The 18,499-nt window shown below is 38.6% G+C and overlaps 1 protein-coding gene across 7 annotated transcripts in view; it reads right to left on the bottom strand.

The window, feature by feature from the left end:
• The window catches only part of SIPA1L1 (signal induced proliferation associated 1 like 1), a 163,032-nt gene that overhangs the window by 62,286 nt on the left and 82,247 nt on the right, over positions 1-18,499 (bottom strand). For all 7 annotated transcript variants that reach the window (XM_075192210.1, XM_075192214.1, XM_075192213.1 and 4 more), the window contains one exon: positions 3,879-5,637. In XM_075192210.1, coding sequence (XP_075048311.1) covers positions 3,879-5,361 — 1,483 coding nt within the window. In that variant the 5' untranslated portion in view covers positions 5,362-5,637. The remainder of the gene's footprint in view (positions 1-3,878; positions 5,638-18,499) is intronic.

Here is an 18,499-nt window from a genome sequence, read left to right as displayed (position 1 = left end):
CGTTGCAGAACTACAAGTTCCAGCATGCCCAGCCAATGATTGGGACTTGTGATCCCCCAACAACTGGCGCTACACAAGTTGCAGGCCCTTGAATTAGATAAATAGGACAGTGATTTGGGCTGCTCCATGAGCAGATACAGACACACAGTGCTACTGATCTAACACACCATGTAAAATGTGCCTGATCAATCTCTAGCCCCTGAGCACTTTTCCTATACAGTCATTTGTGGTTCTTCTACGGAAAGCAAAGTGGCTGCTATCCAGGCCTCAAATGCCACAACATGACCAGAAAATACTTCCTATCGGATGACCTCGGTAGACACTTAATTTAGCATCACAATTGTCACATAGCAGAAGCTGCCAAGAACAACCAAAGTACTTCCAGATTCATTTTAATTATCTTTAATTGTTATTTACCATTTTAATAAATGAAAAACGAAAACACATATGCAGTAAGAGTAAAGAGAAAATGCACCCTAAATATATATTTTGCGTTAATCTTGTATATAAGCTCAGGAAAATATATATATATATTTATATAACAATTATAACAAAATAATTCTGCACAGAAATATTTGGATTACTATGAGGGTGTGTTGGCTCATTGCTTGCGTTTCAAAGTAAAAAGAAGAATTAACCGTAGACAAAAAGGGAACTGTTCCACCCAGCTGCTAAGTAATTGTGAAAAACCACAGCCTCTAAAAATGGCAAGAAATAACTTGGAAAAACAAAACGTACACATATGAGAGAAATCTTCACTTTCTTAGCAATGGCACCGGGACAAAGGCTGCACCATGAATACTGGTTAAACCCACAAAACAACACCTTTCATTTCAATATGAATACAATGTCTCGGGGATGTCACTGACTACTAGTGAACGGACAGGCTGCATTCTCAGGAATACTAGTTTACTAGAATGTGGTGTGTGCAGGCAGCAGGTGCACTCTAAACTAAGTCTTTCTACAGCATAACATCCCATTAAGTCGAGAATGGACAACATTCCACATTCCACCTGTTTGTGAACCACACAAACCATGATGCCAAACCAGAAGTAATGCCCTGTAACAACAGGTTTCTCTGCATTGGAACTGTAGTTAAATAACAAATGAAATACCAAAAGCTGCTCATCCCTGAGTGAAACAACCATTAAGCATTGCACTGCTGTGTACATTGTATTTATTTCTGCAAAAATATGTTTTATTACATGTATTATATAGTGGCAATTCTCCTTTTTACTATTTGGCTATAAGGTGTGTTGATCCATAAGATGGCACTGTGGCTAAAGCTCAACAACAGAGGTAGTCAACCTGTGGCGCTACAGCTGTTGTTGAACTACAAGTGTCAGCATGTACTAGCTGACAAAGCAGGCTGTGAGGTGTAGGTTTCAGACAGATAGGTTGCCTATGGACCTCTACACAACAGTATTTTAGCATATGATTACAATCTATTTGCAAAGAAATGTAAGAAATAGGAACAGCAGAATATAGCACTATTATAAATAAAAGGTATATTTTATAATTGTGCAATTTGCAAACTTAAATAATTTTATCCAATTTCTTAGAACATCGAAAAAAATGTCATTTTTATGAGCACTCTAATTTAAGCCCCCACCCAGTAACAGTGTTTTATTTTTAGTGTGGTAGAATGTGTTATTAGCTCCCGTCAAAGGTGATGTGGGAGGAACAGGCAAACAGGCCCAGAAACACGCAGGGCACACGGACTTGTCTCTGCACAATACAAGCGGTTCATGCTCATTTGAAAAAGAACAATAATGACACTTTTTTCCTGAGGTTTTCAGACCGATATGTGACTCACTAAACCAATGCCCTTGCTTTTAAATCTAACATAATAACAATTACGAAAATAACACTGATGCAGAAAAAGACAGTACATTGAAAGTAGTTATTTTAGATTATATATGCTTGTAGAGCTTCTCTCATTGAGTAAATCATGGCACCTCCGTGACTGAGAAACATTTTTGTCACTGCTTGGAAAAACCATCCAGTGGTGTTTGGTTTCTTAAGAGAATTCAGTCAACGAGTGACAGTCTATGGATGTTATTTTTCTGATTGGATCATTAAATATTTAGTGAATTAAGATCGCCTGCACTGTAAATTCAACCCTATTTATAAACAAAGTACATCAAACAAAATTGTACAAAGGTTCAAATGTTGTTTGGAAGTAAAACGTACAGAGCTGGGGTCATGAGTTCAATTCCCGACCATGGCCTTATCTGTGTGGAGTTTGTATGTTCTTCCCGTGTTTGCGTGGGTTCCCTCCGGGTGCTCCGGTTTCCTCCCACACTCCAAAAACATACTGGTAGGTTAAATAGCTGCTATCAAAATTGGCTCTAGTCTCTGTCTGTCTGTCTGTCTGTCTGTCTGTCTGTCTGTCTGTCTGTCTGTCTGTCTGTCTGTCTGTCTGTCTGTCTGTCTGTCTGTCTGTCTGTCTGTCTGTGTGGGTAAGTTAGGGAATTTAGACTGTAAGCTACAATGGGACAGGGACTGATGTGAATGAGTTCTCTGAACAGCGCTGCGGAATCAGTGGTACTATATAAATAAATGATGATGATGATAATTTTCCTGATGGAGTTCCAGCTTTTCTCACAGTCTGCACAGTCTAACCTATCATTCACAGAATACAAGAGTAAACAGCGCCACAAGAGGCTGAGAGAAGGTATTGCTTCAGCACCAGTTCGGCAAATCATTTAGCAGGGATTTTATTAAAATAGTTATACATTATTTATAATAAAAACAAAACAAAAAACAAAAAACAAAGAGTGCTGGAACCCACACCCACCAGCCAGATGCTTGCTTTGTAATTTGTCTGTTAAGAAAATTAGACTGTGGGAGCTGCCTACACTACAAGCACAGTATAGGCAGCTCCCGCAGTCTCTGAATTCAGCACAGTTTTGATTTACACCTAGTATGACTACAGAAGTAAAACGATTGTGTCTGGCCTGCCCCATATCGATGAGAAGTTCTGTACCATAAATATCTCAAATAAAAGGCAAAACTTATGCAAAACGAAAAGGAAGCGCTTAATGCAGTTCACACCTAACGGCTGTGATTTCACTGTTCTAGCTATAATGCTTTCAATTATGTGTAGCAACAAGACTTTTGAATATTCAATGTTGCCATAAATATACATGCTGCCATCATTCGACTTAATATCATACAGAGGGTGTCACTCGCTGCCAAAAATAAATATTACACACACACAGATGTTTGGGTGTATGATTTCATTTGTATGCATCACTACATGGTCTGTCCAAGTGCAAATGTGCACACTTTACCTGGATTTACTCCAAACACTAAATGAGGCATGCGCATATATAAAACTAACTTTACAAGCATCAGGTGCAGCCGTGGCAGAACACTGAGCTTTTCTAGGTAGAAACTTCTCCATTACACATTTACAGCTAAACACTTTGTATACAATTTTAGAAACCGTCAAGCAGAGAACTTCACAGAGACAGTCCTGCTTATGCTTTACTTCTTGATGTTAAACGTCTTTACAGAGATCCTGAATATTTTCCTAACTAAGCTAAGAATTAAACATCCAAAGCACAAACGCTGGGACCAGGAAAAAGCCCTAAATATTCTTCTTTTATGCTACTCTCTTTTGTCTATTCCTGGAAGATTTTCAAAAATAATTTCCAGCAAAAGAAAACAAAAACAAGAAATAATAAACACAACTGCGCTATTGAGAGCAAAGTTACAAGAGAACATTTATCTTTTGTGGGCAGCCGGCTAACAGTGATTTGTATTCTACAGGAAGAGCGATAGCTGCATGCATTAGTTTGCGCTGCACTGAGCACACAAGTCACAAAGAAAATACATTAACTGAGAAATCAACTAAAATATGCACATCTTACCTTTTTGATAGAAATATTTCCGGTAATAGTATGCACCAAGGTCTATGTGTTCTACAATGTATCTCTTAGCTCTGTCAATGTGTAAAACCAAGTTTTCCTTGGGGACCTCAAGGACTGCCAATCCTGCATTTGCACAGTGTGAACTCATCGTAGATTCAAAAGAAGAATTTTCACAGCCAGAAAACGAACCAGAGTTTGACTTGGACAAACTGACTTTCTTTTCACCTTCACCTCCCATTTCGTTGCGGAAATAGGGACAGCTCATTACTAAATCGTTGCTTTTGTCATCTCCTTGGTCCACGTTCTCCTTTGAGTTTAAATCTTCAGTGCTACCGGTAGGAGAGTTAAAGCTGGAAGAGTGCGACAATGGTCCAGCAGCTAGAGAAGCAGCCGCAGCAGCGGAGGCTCCTGTGGTAGTGTTTCGGCGTTTGATAACATTATGTCTGTTGATAACAACTTCACTCAAATCAAACAAAACACTCTGAACATCATAATGAGCAAAACATCTAGAACAAGTCCATGGCTTAATGCTGTCATCCGAACGACTGTCCTCAATGTCTGAAGCTTTCCCAAGCTCTCCTTCAGCTTTTGCGTTACGAAGCTTCCGAAAAATGGAAGAATCTCCTGTCTCTGATTTGGAGCGTCGTTTTAGTGGCTTGTCTTTGAAAGCCCTGTGTCCATCTCTCGGACCATCTATAACATCCAGCGATAATCCAGAGCCCCTACTTCCACTGCTTAGTAGTAGTTCACTCAACTTAGAAGCCCCATGTCCACGATGGTCAGATTTCTCATTTCTATATCCCTTTATAATATCAAAGAAACTTTCCCCGGATGTCCCCTGTTTGTCTATTGATGAGGTGCTTCCGTATTCTCTGTGGAGTGATGGTCCTGTTTTAAAAGTTGGCGACATGCACTCTTCAAAATGGTCCATGTCAAACTCACTAATAGTAATATCACTGTTACTCCGCTGCCTTATCCTGCGATGAACTTTTCTCGGAGAGCTGGCACTGGAGTAGCCTTCGGGAGACAGAAACCTAGAGTCTAAACTTTCTGCCTGTCTCGTTTTACTTTTGAGTGTGTTCTGAATACTTTTCAGCATAGCAGAATCATTAGAATTCATACTAGACGTACTCACTTGACTACTAGGACTACTCTTGACGGACATTGTGTCTACACTGGTTGTCTCAATATCCTGACTAGTTCTGCTCATTTCTTTCACATTCTCTTTTCTTGGAGGCCAGTCCGCAATACGTGCTCTAACACCCATCTTAGGAACGCCTGGCATGGAAGATATGTGGTGGGAGCTCTCACTGCGTGGTGGTCCAACAGGAGACATGGCAGAAGAACCTAAATTCCCATTCTGTGACCTGAAACGTCTCATGTAAAAATCATCAGAACGAGCCTTCGGTGGTCCATCCGGTACTATCGATTGTGTTCCACTTGAAACGGACCTTTCAGTCTGGGACCTTTTCAGACTGGTCATGATCTGAACAAATGCTCAGCTTTAAAACACTCCAGAATAAAACACATCCATCTTTATTCTTAGAAAGGATAATATTCTCCTGGAGAAAAGACTCCAGAGAACTCGCTGGTTTCATGAGATCTGCCAAGTTATAAATAGATATTTATAATAAAAAATTAATACGAGGGTGTAATGGCTTGTTGCTAATTCATGTGCAACTTGATACTGTAAGATGTATTTTCTTTTTTTTTGCTTCTTAACAGGTCTTCTTATCCGGTGGTCCCAAAGAAGATATACCTGAAAAACAAATAGAAAGGCCATTGTATAAATGTATATTTCATAGTTAAAAAAAACCATTGTACTTATATATTTGAACATGAATGTATTTAGATCATCTAAAATGTTTTTCTTAAAATGAAAACAGTATATATATATATATATATATATATATATATATATATATATATATATATATAGGATGTGTGTGTAAAAGTTTGTGTGCTGGAAACTAGAATTCTGTAAACCTGGTTAAAGTCGTGCAGTAGTACATCTATTAAAGTGGTATGTGCTGCAGCAGGTTCTGTTGACTTTAGGTCAGGTGGTTTGCAAAGTACTATTAAAATCTAGGTTTCCTCTGTATGCCAAGGGACAGAATGGCTCAACTGAAAAGCAGTTACTCATCACATCACTTCAGTGGGAATTAAGTCCAATGGGCTTTAAATAGCATGACAATTCCAATGTGCTTAAAAAAAAGAAGCTTGTCATTCCACAGCCTTTCAAAATGAAGATACAATAGATTTCCCATTAACTGTTCTTATATAAACTGTTTACGGCTGACTAGTTAAGAAAACCCAAGAGACCAACCTCTGTACAATGGAAGCATATAAGTTGACAGGTGCAAACAAAGAACATGCTTTACTGCATTTCCCCTGAAAAGCTCTTCACTGGTAGAATATTTAACCTGATCCTAAAACCATGGGCAGTGCAAATAATAGGACACTACTCATTAGTTTAATGATAGTTTAATTACTGGCAAACTACAGTAAGATAAGGAGAAATAAGTTCATGGACAAATGGTATGGTCCAAAGGTTTTGAGCAGTCTTAGGCTGGAGCCTTCTTCATAAGGGTGCACTGAAATAGAGTTTGAATCTGGTTTTATATGATTGTACTTTATATTTTAAGTAATCAAAGATCATGTAGTTTGAAATAAACCCTATTGTTCTTTTTAAAGCACTAACGGCCAAGGTATGAGAAAAAAAGAGGAAAATCACAGTTATCAACATATGAATAAAATTCCCAGATCCTTTGCTGTTGGGAAGGTAAATTATTAAACCACACAAAGTACTTTAAAATGCATGTTCCAGAATAAGAACATATATAGAGAATTGCACCCAATCTATAAAAACAAGGGACGCTATGGATTTGGTCATCAAGGGACAAAAACTTTCAGAAACAAATTAGAAAGAGATGCACTACTAGCCACCGACACAGGGATCCAAATTAGACTGTGTTAAGCACAATAATTTAAATCACTTTATTTTTAAATTATTTTGTTTTACTTGATTTAGACTGTTAGCTTCATATGCAAATGATTTTATATCAGATTTTATTACTTGAAAACCAGGATAACTATAATAAATCAGAATATTCCACTACGGTTAGTCACTTAGTAAATGTATTCCATGTGCATGGTAGGAAGTGCTACAAATGTGGTGAGCTTTATTGTGGGAACAAGTCCTAAGTCCTTTCAAGAACCCAGCAACACTCCTAGTTTGAAACCATGGAAAATGCAGTGCCGCTCAATAACTTTATACAAACACTCTCAGACTTTAGAATGCCTTTTGTTATTACTGAACACACACAGACTTTCAAAACAGATTATTCAAAATGTAATTTTCACCGTGAAGGCCTTTCAGTACTGTGGTATCCTGTTGGGGGTCAACAACATCATGGGGCAGTGTATGGCCCTGAACTGCAATGGTCTTATAAGGCTTCTACACTTTAAAAGCACACAACACTAATTTTTATTTTTCCTATCTGGAAATCTTGAAATAGATGCAGGACTTTTATTTTTAATTTTTTTTTTAATGTTACCACTAGCCATGCTTGCAGAGTACTAGAGTGCCACTGTTTTTGTTGTTTAAACCTTCTCCTGTTACACTAAAAGCTCCTTCACAGGATCGGCAAACTTGTGTTGCATTTCGAATACTGTTGCATAAATACCACCGGCAAGGCATCTTCTGATACAGCAAAGGCCAATTAAGTATTTGTAAAGAATTGATAAAGACACCAATAGATCCCATGCTGGCTGCCTTTATCTGGCTATATGCTTGTGTTTTATAATGTCTGTAATGCAATTTAATCTGTCCGCTCCTGTAAATGAGCTCTAAGGCCTGACGCACACACAGCTCAATGACAGGCTGAAGGCCACACACAGTTTTATAGTAGTCCTCTGGTGACTAGAGTTACCAACATGAACACAAACCATATGATTAAATTATTATTGAGCATGGGGTCGTTATGGGGCCACATTCACACTGCACATCTGGCTGAATGTCTGGTATCGCTGCTTATATCACAACACGTGTGGCCAGCACAAGGCGGCTATGTCTCCCCTCCTGTCTCCATACCGGTTCTTCTGCTCTGTCTTTACTCCATATGTCTCCCTGGAGTTCCTGAAGCATTGGTACTTTGTGTTTATTGTTCTGTACTTTGTCACCCTGTTTTGTACTACTGTTTGTACTGTGTACGGCGCTGCGGATACCTTGTGGCGCCCAACAAATAAATGATAATAATAATAATAATAATAATAATAATAATAATAATAATATGTCCACATAAACGTGTTTTCAAGCTGTTTGGGGCGAATCTTGAATGCTAGAAAACAACACTGAATACATCTAAAAACAGGCTTATAAATGTATTGAACGTCAAATTTGCATTCCCCCACTTCCAAATCAATGCTCAGATTTGCGTGGAACATTATGCCAACATACAAACATGTTCCAGCACGTGGCTATATTAATAAATTGTGCAAGAAAGAAAATGCACAGTTTTTTTTTTTGCTTTTTAAATAATCCATTCTTACAGAAAGATTATAACGATTCCAAAACGTATGGGAGAGGAAAAGAACAAAAACACACACAAACACACATTAAAAATTAGAAGGGAGAAAACACTTGAAGCACATACAGAAAGATATTGAGAATCTATGCCCAGCCTATGTATTTTCCTGTACTAAGCAGAGAACATTTTGAGGGTTATGCTTAAGTTGCAGTTTAAGTGTTGACAGAGCAGAATGTCATGCCATCGGAGGCAGGAGAATAAACCATTAGTCAGGCTCTTGCAGGGAGCTGGTTGGTAAGCATGTCCTGAACAGCTGGGTGTTTTGGGGATCTTGGAACCATGCCATTCTAATACTTGGGCAAGGGTGAGCCACTATTGAAAAGTGTGTTTGGTCTGACTCAAATACAGAATGTTACACTATGCGTCAATAAGTTTCTGCCTGAAGAAATAACACATTGTCTACGTGGCAAAAGAGCTAACTCACTCCCTCCGCCATCATCTTCCCAAAAATATTAAAAAGTCTTGTCCAGTTTTAAAAGCCCCCTACTACAACATAGCCTTCTTAAAACTGAAGCTAAACATATTTCTGCCATAAAATAGCATTGCCCACAATAAAACAAGGATTTACATCTTAGTTAGGAATTGTGGGCATACACTGTGTTCTCCCCTGAAAATTTTGCCAGCCGCGTGGCATTAGGAAGTAGTCGGGTGGGAGCATTGTAATACTTTGCGGTAATAAGAATGAAAAATAATGCAGGTTATTGTCCACACCTGCCTGGACTTACTGCCAAGACAGGTCAGACTGGTGGTCAGTGGCCGAGTGGCAAGTAAAAATAGCTGGGTGGAGCACCCTGTAAAATAGGTCCTGGGGAGAGCACAGAGACACATAAAAATCATTCCTTATATATCCCTGTAGAACTATGCACCCAGAACTGCTGGTTACATGCCAATATGGTGTGTGCTGGTAAGGAATTTTGCAATTCCAGCCAGAGTCGCAATTTTATTTTAGTATCGTGCATGTTTCCAAAAGCCATGGGGTAGGGTGTGGCCTTCTACTTCCCACCCACGAATCTTTCAGAAGCTTTTCCTTAGGTGGAAGTCAAATATGCAGGTCATGGGGAAAGGCTTTTGTGGACATCAGGGCAAATAATTCCCCCCAAACATGGTGTGAAGACCCTCATCGCTTAAGAATCCCTTTTGCGTTCTGCGGGATAAAGAGACCTTTCATCTCCATACCCGACTACACCCGAGTACACCTGGGTGAAAAAAACAGGCCCAATATTTGGCTGTACCAGTGGTATAACTTAGAGGTTCTGGAGGCACAGGTGACCTACAAGGAGATATAAGGAGTGATTTACATGACTCGCCCATATTTCCTTAAATACAGATTAAATCCCTATTTTTGTGTTTGGAGAGACAATGCTATTTTACAGCAGAGTAAATACCTAGTGTTCTAAGAACGCTATTGGTAGTATTTATTTTCGGCTATGGTCTTTCCAGTTTAATAATACTTCAGCCTAACCTTAAATGATTTTGTGTTTTGTAAGAGGCTGCTATAGGATAACCATTAAACATTATTTGCTTTTCAGCTTAGATCACCAATTAAGCAGATTTACTACAAAGTTTTAGGCTTTGGGATATTAACTTATCTAAATCTACAGGTCTGTCTGTAGAGTAATAAAAATTCCACATGATTAAAGGAGATTTGTGTAGCATGAAAGTTAATTACCATCAATTATGCAGCTTGGTAAGATGAAACAGTTTTCTAAACCTCTGACCAGCACACTAACAACTATCTGTCCTGAGAAGAACTTTAAATAATGATTAGCGTTAATACCTTCAATTAAAATCTGTTTCCCATTGACCAATGTCATTAGCTAATCAACCTGTGATCACGGAGACCTGACCTTACAGATTTATTATGTCAAATGTGACAAAGCATGTTAAAATTAACCCTTGTCTTGGACTGGTTCTGAAAATCGCAGACCCAAGATGATTTATAGATGACCTGCAAAATTTATATTATTTGGCAGTAACACTGTCTATATATAAATGCAGCCGCCAATCATGGCTTCCTTTTTGCTGGGAGAACCACAGTTCCTACACTGTTGGTATTAAAATAAGGGACCCAATACTGAAAACTAGCAACTCCAAAAGCCAAATAAAATTAAAGCTTCAGTTAAAACTGTAACTTATTCTTATGCAAATAAAGTGGATTTATTTGGAGTCAACAACCATAGTTTACAGTGTTTTTCTGGGGTGGAATAGGGGGTAAAAGTAGGCAGCTTTTATATATAGAGATAGAGTTAAGTTGTTTAAGGGAAGCTGTCCAACCTGCATGCACCATTCCATATACACAGACAACCATCTGTGAGAGGTTTACTTAAATAAGGAAAAAAAAATTATTACTGCGATAGAGAATGAAAAAAATGACTGCAAGTTGTTACGTTTTTCAAACGATAAATAAAACTATATAAAATTAGATTATGGGATGATGTTTTCAGAGTTGCATGTTAAATTGTAAAAATCATAAAGCAAACCAAACAGGACATAACTGTCATTCACTTCAGATAAAATCTTGCAAATTTAAATAATGTAAATATCAGATTCTATTTGCCTGCAGGCTGGAATCACAGTAAACAGTCATGTGGTTTTAATTCCCACAAGTAACACAACTAGATGTGCACCAGATGTCTAGGACATGGAACAAGATTCAAATACCTCAAATATATTAAGATGTCTATATCCCAGATACACCCATGAAAAGATAGAGATAACTAGACAGCGAAATACAAATGAATAAAAAGAGACATAACTTTTCCATAAATCTCACACAGGGCCACCTATTTTTAACTGCCCTGCCAGACTATAGATTTATTCCATTTTATTTCACATATGCTTATCGAATGGTTTCAATTTCAGTGTCTGCTCCTCTGAGCAAGTGTCTTCTGTAGCACTTCACAAACTGAGCAGGTTTCAGTACCCTACATTGATGAGCATATACTGGGAAAAACAGTCCTCCTAAAAGGTAGGATATTGTTTTATCACCAGTCAGTGCCATGGTCTGACTGCCCAGCAAATAAAAAGCATCTGCTCAAGGGCTGGCAACTAATTGGTATATACACCCTAAGTTTTTATTATTGGAAAATAGTGTTCTAAAAACCCACATTTGTAAGAAGTCTTAAGTCTGGCCATACGCAATAAAGCTGGACATGTGAATTGCGCTGTATATGATCAGAGATATTCTTAAGAACTGACGTGGTGATAGAGCAGAGAAAATCTGCTGATATTCAGACCAGCACAAAAATACAAAGAACAGCGAGAAATAATTTGATACAAATAGTTACTTCCCAGCTAAGATTTCCCATATCCTAATCATACTCTGCCCAGAAAACAGATTTTTCTATTACTCAGAAGAAACCATAAAAAGCTTGTGACGTCCTCAGCACAGATTATCTTCGCCATATGTTTCCTTCTCTGTGGGTTTTTCTTTTTGCATATATTTAAAAGCAGAATAAGATTTCAACATTACGCATCACATAATAAGACAGTAGCCAAAAACTTACATAACACAGGAAAAAAAAATAACCTCTGAAAAGTTAGTGCCAGGTGGAGCAACAAACATGCGTGGTCGGCTAATCAAAGCATAAAAAGTAGGTTTTTAATATACACCAGCAGCTCTTATTCTGTTCTGTGCTCCACTGAGCTTCACCTGTGGCCCCAGCACTTACTGAATAGCAGTTGGGGCAGGAGGTGAGGCCTGAATGTCATAACAAAAAAAAAAAAAAAAGAGAATTGGACAACTTGAGCTTATGCTTCACCCATTGCATCATGTGACCTCCCCGCACAATGCAGAGGTGAGACAGCGACAGCAGCAGCACATTGGACATCAGAGAAACAGGACCTGCAGTCTGCACTACATGGTCTCTCTCCTTCCTCCATTGGATAGAGTTGTGTGATTCCTTCTTACGTCATTAAAGCATGGCTCCACTGACACATATGAACATACATTCTCTATCATTAGCTACATTAAAACATCTCTGCAGAATTGCACTGTGCCTGTTACAGCCATACATCTAACTTACAAAAACTGGTGGAAAAACTAGCCACCCAGAAGTCACACTGAATGGCCAGAATTGTTTGCTATAGCTTAACACTTTTTTTTTGTATAGTACATTAAAGTGCCAGCTGATATCTTATTAATTATTGGCATCTTGATACAGTCGCCACACAAGTACTGCGCGTGCCTGCGTCATTCCAGTCATTGAAAGCCAGCAATCAGATGCTCATTCTGGCATATATTCTTCAATAGAAAGGGCTAGATTCATGTCACACAAGACAGTCTACACTGTGGAACACGTCACACAGCCACCATGTGCGACAAGAATTCTGCGTTTCCCATTGTATATTTATACACATTAATATTTCAGACAAATGGCCACGCCCCCAACCTACAAAGCCCTGCCTCTAATCCATGCAGGCACACCCACATTTTCCCAATGTCACCCTCCCTCCTCCCCCAAAATCACAAATCACCTCAGTAAGAACAATGGAATTATTTTTAAATAAACAAAAAACATTACCTAGAAATAGACATGATAGCAATGCATACAGCCAGGAAAAGGTTTTGCAGTCTTCCTGGCAGTATTACAGATGAATGGAATATGGAAGAGATCCTGGTTTCATGCTATGCTAAGGGAATAGAATTGCTCAAGTATAGCTTTCAGCATTTTCCCTATATGGGCCATTTGATCGTTTCAATGAGCAATACAAAGATATCCATTCTGCCCTTCTGACGAGAAGGGGAAAATCAGCATCAAGAAAGGGTAGATGCAGAGTAATTATACTGTAAGCTGGACAGGTTGTCTTGCAACAGATACACAGAGTTCATGTAGTGATAAGCAATTCATCACTAGACTCAGTGCTGCCAACATACACGCTAACCTTGTACTATTCTATTTGAAGGAGCGCATTTATTTAAGGGACGTAAGAAGGCAAACCAGGATTAAACCTGATATAAACAAATAAGACTCACACAAGTCAAAGGCTAAAAATGTCCAAGTCTGGAATCTGAGCATTTAGAAGTCCACCCCAAAACGCACACACAACTGACTAAGTTCTTTCCACATTCACCAATCTCTGCAATTTCACAGGAGTGCCTTACAAAGGATGACAGCACTAATAGATTGCCTGCTAATAAAAACAACAACACATTTATCCTACAAAAAAAAAAAGCTGTGTTTTTTTTAAGGATTCTGCAAAGTAGCAGAAGTGAGTTACCATTGCCCATGGATACCTCAGGGTTCCAGGACATTGGATCACTACGGTTCATCACAGTTCTGCCCTCTAGTGAGGGTGGTTAATTGAAAAGAAAGGAAAATGAAAAACAAATAAAACTGGTGTTCTCTTTTGTGACGCATATTTGAAAATGTTGCATTTATGATCAGTTGTTTAGTTTAAGTACATTTACTGTATACTGCATCATATCAGTTACTTCCTGCTATCACTCAAATGCTGGGCAATGAGCAGCATCATAGTGTAGACTCTTTAACTTTGTGATGAGCAACCCGATACACGGGGGAGATCCTTTAACCTTCAAAAGGGCATCACATTACTCTTAATCTCAGTAATAAATTAAAACAATACATTTAATCGTAAAAAGAAACACGTATCTGTAATAACATATCAGCAGGCGCTTAAAACAAGTTATAACAAACAAATCTGACAATAAAGCAAGGAGAAGTTGGGGACTCTGAAAGCCGCATGAGGACCCAGGGCCGCCTTTTGCCCATAAGGGCTAATGCAGAATTTAAACAGATTTTAAATTTGGCTCACCGTAACAGATAAGAGGGCATCGTTTTTATAAAATAAAAAGCTATTTGCACAAAGAGTAAAACACTAAACAAAGCGATACCCCTTATTGCTGTGCACGGCTCTTGTAGAGACACCGTGGACTTTATATTTCATACATATACACACTCCAAAACAATAGGATGTTGATATTTTATTTGTATAGCACTGACTTCTCTATGTCAAAATAACAGAACTGCCTAAATAAAAAGGAAAATAAAACAAAAAAAACATGCAAAAATGTCCTACTAATAACAGTCCTTTCTCGATGCACTCCTAAGTGATGGGGCTATGTCGACATAGGCAACTTTATCCATTTCCCCTTCTATTTTGTGACAGAAGAATGAAAGCGAGACGCACTCTCACACAGAGGTCAAGGATCTGTCTAAAAAGGCTTTTTACATCTGTTTCTCCTCCATTCCATGCAATCTATTACTGAAGCAAATGACTGAAGGTGGAAAGTAGAGCATCGCCTACTTTACTCCATTCGTATAAAATATTAAGTGTAGGTCTCTTCTGGATCCCTGTCAAAAAAACGAATGGAGTGGCAATGGATATAAAGAAACCAAGGCTCACTGGAATTGTGAGCATAAAATTATTTTCCAAGTGCAGTGCACAGATTCACTCATTTGCTACTACTCTAATAGGCAGAGCTAAATGATCTTTACACACATGGGGACATACAGTATGTAAACTCCATTTAATTAGAGAACTACAGATTTGACCACATTAGACTTCATTTAAATTTCATTCTAACCTTCTGTGGTTCACCATTCCTGCACAGGAGATTGACAGGAGTCTGGCTTGCCAAATATTCCACTGCATAGCAATACCACATTCACATTAACAAGAGTAGTTATTTTGTCCTGCTGGTTAATGCAGTTTATCTGTAATGAGGTTGCACCTCTTGTGCTCCAATTAGTTCCTCACCGCTGGTTTATTTTCAATGACAAAGTAAAAAACCAAGTGTTCTCCTTGCTGAGCACACAAACATCACCAGTAATGAAGCATTGGTCCTTTGGGGGATATCACAATCCTGCTGGCTAAGCAGATAAAGACATTGCAAAGCCATTAGCTCACAGGGGCTACTGTACAACACATCACAGCTTTTGCAGAGGACACAAAGAACAAATGAAGGACTTAAAGAACAAAGGAAGCCGATATCATTGTTTTATACTGCATGTCCTCGTAGTGAACGTAATACTTAAAGTGGAACTAGACCTTGTAAAATGTTCTGATATGTTGAACTGTACTATCTTGCCTTTCTTTGAATGTCAGTTCAGCTCTGTTTAGTCAGACGTTTATTCAGAGGATACTAAATGAAAACTGCAATTGCATGTGATCTTACATAAGGTAAGTTCAGATGGGCAGAGAGGTCTGCTTATCAGAAAACTACTGAGAAACCCTTCAAATGACCTCCACTGGTGAAATAAAGGTGGGTGGGGGGGAGGGAGAGGGGGGGCGTCTGTCATTGGCTCAATGGTTAGATGCACTCTTTAACCCTTTCATGTCTGTTGCACAACTATTCTTCACACAAACTGTTGACAGCATGGCAATCATTTGCAAAGCACATTTGTAGATTTATGGAAAGTGAATGGTTTAAACTGTATTTGGACCAAGCTGGCCACAGCAATTGTGTACAGTATTTAGCAGCTGAACCCCTAATCCACACTTTTATTCAGAAATAATGACCTATGATGATAAAGTGTCTGGGCTAATGCTCTACAAAGGCTTCTATGCTGTAAGTTTGCATAAGAGAGAGATACCTGACCATTGTAAAATAAAGCATAGTATTTACATTCTTTAAGACACAAAGCAATACTGTACAACTGTTACTTATAAAGGAACTTTGTAAAAAGTTTTAGCCCTCTAAAAATGATCCCGCTTCTCTATTCATGAAATCCCAAACCATTCTGCCACACAGAAATTAGATTTATTTATATAGAGATATATGATGTGGTCAGCACTACAAAACAGGCCAGACTGATATATCAACTCGCTTGGCAAGCGTTAATAAAGCTTTGCCTGAGAAAATTACTTTTTGATGACCACTTAAAATATAAAACGACAAGGCATTAATTGGTAGACTGAGAACAACCTATCCTGCACCTGCTTTAGTTGTTGAGTTTAATGGCAGGACTGACAATTACTCCCACATTCCCAGCAAGAGACTAATGGCTTGCTAAAAATACAAACTAGGGAAAATAGAATGTTTTTTTTAATATCAACTCTGAGCTTCCACGCCTGGTGTAGCATATGAACGACATTAAGATGGAGATGCAGAATTTTTGCTATGCAGCAGAATCCGCCAGTTATACTATTTGTACAGCAAAGTGTTTTTGAACCTATAGCCCTTGAAGGGGTTACACAATTTACACAGTGCTGACAGTCATCATCATTTATTTATATAGCGCCACTAATTCCGCAGCGCTGTACAGAGAACTCATTCACATCAGTCCCTGCCCCATTGGAGCTTACAGTCTAAATTCCTTAATGTAGACATACACTCACACACAGACAGACAGAGAGGGAGACAGACAGACAGAGAGGGAGACTAGGGTCAATTTTTTTTTATAGCAGCGAATTAACCTACCAGTATGTTTTTGGAGTGTGGGAGGAAACCGGAGCAATCAACAACTTGCTATGTATTATGACTTGTTAACATCATAGGCTTAGCTCTAGCATGGAAATGTCCAGAGGATATAATTATAACACAAATAGGAATAGAAAAATATAGTTCAGGACAGGGTGAAAAAGGACTCTTTTCGATCCAATAAAAAACCCATCACAGAACAAGGGTGGGTTAGCCTTTGGGATAAATCACTTGCTTGGGTACAAAGGTCACCATCTGTAGAGGTATCATTCACCCTGGAATGGAACCAAATGCCTGTGACATAGGGATGTGTATTTTTGCTGTAGATACTAATTAGGTGGGGAATTGACACTTGTCACAGTGTACAACATCCGTAGGTCTAGTCATGATTGATGTCAGTACAAAAAAGCTAAAGGAGATGACAAACCCGCAGCCCTTGTGAAGATTAAGGATGAGGAATATCAAATCTTGCCTTGAGTATTATTTTCCTTCCATATAGCATATATAACTCAGGCTAGACTTATAATGTCATAACCATCTACTGAAAAGATCGTGACTCTCTAAACTCTATGGAGATCTGCCTACACTGCTGGTCCTGAGTGCGTACACACTGCAGAATTTGTCAGACATCGTTCCATTGCGGATAGAGATTTTCAGTCATTTTATAAAATCAATCGATCCGATGTGCTTTGGTATGATAAAACATGATCGTGGGAGCGTACACACGGGATATCGGATAAACAGTTGTTTATCGTGTGATTGGCCTGATAGTTGGGTGAAAAACCTGTAGTGTGCACCCAGCTTTACACATTAAGCGCCAACATAAAATTCAAGGGATTATTTCACATACAAATACAAAGACACAATCCACAGTCCACAATCTGGTTGGACCAACTGCATGAATGCAGAAATGAGTAGTACAAGAGCTTGCCAGCTTATCCCTAAATATAAACAGGATTTGGATGTTCTTGTTCACAAAATAAAAAATCTTATCAGAATCGGATTCCAGATCCTTAATTTATGCATTTTCTGATGTTTGTATCCACATTCTCTACATCTCAGAATGTTCTGTGTCCTCATTCTTCCCTCACATCTGATGTGTCTACTACAGTTCTGGGCTCTCTGTTTTTATAGCTCTTCCAGAGAATGGTACTTAGCCAGATCTACACAGCAGCACTTTCTTCGATAACCATTTCCATGTCACACACTACTTTCTTTCTCTACTAGCTGTTTAGCTTCTCGGTTTGGGGGATCTTCATCAAGCCCCCCGCATCAGTTGTTGTAAAAATGATTTTGCTTCTTGGACACAAATTGACTTCATCTTAGACAGAACAGTATACAGTGTTTCAGTTGCCACTGAATGCAGATTAATAAGGAAGGAACCCTGGGGTATATGAAGTTACCTAGATTTACTGAAAACAGATTTGGAGAGTTTACTGCTAATAGAAGCACTGCCAGCATTCTAAATAATAGTACTTTTGTTTAAAATTCACCTTCTTCAGAGCTCTGGGCAACAGTAAATTAACTTGGACAGAGATTTCCGTTTGCAAAAACATAAGTATACTTCAATGACTTTCCATTCCTAAGCCCTTTATGCGGGAATATTGTCTCGCCAACACATTTATGGTGCACAGTTAACTCTTATCTAT

The sequence above is a fragment of the Mixophyes fleayi genome, chromosome 12 (genome assembly GCF_038048845.1).
Source record: "Mixophyes fleayi isolate aMixFle1 chromosome 12, aMixFle1.hap1, whole genome shotgun sequence".
NCBI lineage: Eukaryota > Metazoa > Chordata > Amphibia > Anura > Limnodynastidae > Mixophyes > Mixophyes fleayi.
The sequence above is the reverse complement of the archived record's forward strand: the minus strand, read 5'-3'. Positions and strand labels throughout refer to the sequence as shown.